A 2,646-nucleotide genomic window follows, 5' to 3' on the forward strand; every position below is an offset into this window, starting at 1 on the left:
TTGAATAATTAGACAAATACGCATTGGGTTAATTGTTATAAGATAAGGGCTTGAGAAAACCGATTTGTAAACCAAAAACACACAGTGTTAGAAAGACTTATACATGATGCAACTTACCTTAAATATATCAGAGAATTTAATTCACAAAGGAAAATAGCAGCAGTTTAGAGAAACCAAGTTAGTAAAATATTCACATGGTGAATGTTAACAGGGGTTAGGTAACAGCATAAGTTAGTGGATTAATTTCTTTACAAATTACTCATTTTGTACAAACACATCAATGGTTTGCAGCTGTTGCAACATTTATTATTTTGACATTGCCAATAGAGTTATACCAGCTGCACCTATTGCACCCATTGCAAATACCCCGGTCCAGAATGACTTCTGTTGTTCTTGGCCATTAAAATGAACAAGAAATCCATTCTATAAAACAGATTTTTAAATGCATCTAGTAAGTTAAAAGATCACACATTATAAAAGGAATCTACTTGATGGGTGTCACTGAAGAATGAATGAAAAACTCGTTGACAACTAAACATTGGTCAATTCATGTTGCCAAGGCAAATCATTCGAACAATAATATCCTTAGAAAACTGCAAGCAACACAATTTTTGAATGAGAGCACAGCCAGGATAATGGCTGACTTCCAAAAAGTCAGCCATATATATGACCTTCATCACATGATTCATCAGAATACCACAAGTTCCTTGGGTACCAAGGTCCAATGACTTGACATGGTCATTCTTGTCAAGCCTGGAAAATATTTTGCAGCATGACACTTTAAATATTCATCAATATTCATGCGCATTCTGCCAAAGGGACGTTTTGAAAACACATGTCCTTTCAAAAGGTGTTTACCCCTTCGCGACAGAAAAAACCTTGTGAATAATTGAACAAATATTTTTTTAGCCTGCTAAATATTTTCTTTGGGTTAGTGTTAAGGGCTTCATTCTAGATGTAGAAAAAACTAAACCTACCCAGCCACCGTTTGCAATGATCCAAGTCATAAGATTAGCACGCACAAAACTTAAAAGCCAGTTCATCAATTCCTCCACCATTTCTGGGCGCTCTTGCTCGATTAAATAATGGGCAACTACACCAGTGAATGTTATAAGCGATACGATTCTTCCCCAATGAATTTCATTTGAAAAGATTTCTTCAGCGATAAGATCAAAGCTTCTCTTCGCTTGGAACTCCGACAAATCCACCTTCAAACAGATTTGCTTAAAAAGATGCTCGTGCTGATTTTCCAAATTGAGAGCTAAATTTCTGAGTTTAATAGCCTTGTTGCTTGGATTCACAGGCGGAATTAAATACTCTCGAGGAAGTCCACGCAAAGACGACTGCCTTAGTTTCGATCTTAAACGAAAACCAAAGTAATCGACCAACAAATCTTCGGTTTCCTTTACAAACGGTTCAAAAATATTGGGAATTTCCTCTGTAGGGCTGGCGGGACCATCTGACGAAGAAAAATCACTATCACAAGAATCGAGCGACATTTTCTAAATTCCGTGTTTGACAAATTTAATGGCGTCTACTTGAACAACAACTTCAACAAAATAACGTCGTTGTAGGTCGTTTGGTTACCACGGTTTCCTCCCCGAACGTTCCCTAAAACAAAGCAATGTCTAAGTTCGTTTAAAATAAAGAAAGTATTACATACGACATAAATTTTAAGGCAAATTCAGTCATTAGATTCACACAAACAAATGAATAAACGTATTCATATTCAATAACGTAAACTCCTAAAATATAATATAGAACAAACGTATGTTGTTTGATCGACCGCTTTCACTTACTAGTTTGTCTTGTAAGCGGGAAAAGTACTTAGATCAGTTTGAGCTGTAAAAAAATGATAGAACAAGATATCAAGCTTTAGCAATCACAAAAATAATGTGATAGTGTACTAGAAGAAGGAATCGTAACGCGAAGGACGATGCTGGTGGCAATAACAACTTCTTAACAATTGGCATTTTTTTCTTAGCACCAGCCAATCACGAGTTTCGTATCATTAACTAAATCAATTGTGATTGGTTCAAAAAACATCTGGCTTCTCAGACTTCTTGCGTGTCGCGACAAGCGTATTCAAAATTTATTTGTACTTTAAAACTAAAACTCAATAAAAGAGACTATAAACATCTCTAGAGACTGGGGAATTTAAAAATTATGATTGAGGTGTTAATTTCATACATTTTTGTATTACGAATATCATAAATGTAACTTAAAACAAATTTCAAAATGAATGAAAGTGAAAGCTTATATCAAATGAAAGAAAGCCGACATTTCCGGTTTAAGTAAATATTAATTAACGCGATAGTAACTCTATTCCAAAGCCATCATCAGAGAATACATATAATATATTAATATATTATACGATAGTAACTCATTCAACGCCATTTAACTATGAATTGTTTTTATTCAATAGAAAGTTTCTTAGTAAAGAAGTTTTTCGTCCTATAAATATATATAAACATGGCGTTTTATTGAACATTGAGCTTTTACGTCAAGACGTAAGATTGAATTTGATTGGTGAGGTGTAAATGTTAAAACAATTGGAAGCCATTTTCCGGAAGTGCGAACTACATTTTTTCGCGCGCAACAAACAGAAATGAACGTAAAAACCTACCATTGACTTCAGTTAACAAT

General features: G+C 34.4%; 1 protein-coding gene across 1 annotated transcript; it reads right to left on the reverse strand.

Annotated features, from left to right (window-relative positions):
* Positions 1–277: 277 nt before the first annotated feature.
* LOC124433926 (apoptosis regulator Bcl-2-like) lies at positions 278–1,963 on the reverse strand. Its single transcript, XM_046983776.1, has 3 exons — positions 1,800–1,963; positions 978–1,611; positions 278–423 (listed from the first exon to the last, which is right to left on the reverse strand). Exons 2-3 carry the CDS (start codon positions 1,497–1,499, stop codon positions 307–309), a joined length of 639 nt encoding a protein of 212 aa, XP_046839732.1. The 5' UTR covers positions 1,500–1,611; positions 1,800–1,963; the 3' UTR covers positions 278–306.
* Between the last annotated feature and the right edge of the window lie 683 nt (positions 1,964–2,646).

The sequence above is a fragment of the Xenia sp. Carnegie-2017 genome, unplaced genomic scaffold, assembly GCF_021976095.1.
Source record: "Xenia sp. Carnegie-2017 unplaced genomic scaffold, XeniaSp_v1 HiC_scaffold_14, whole genome shotgun sequence".
NCBI lineage: Eukaryota > Metazoa > Cnidaria > Anthozoa > Malacalcyonacea > Xeniidae > Xenia > Xenia sp. Carnegie-2017.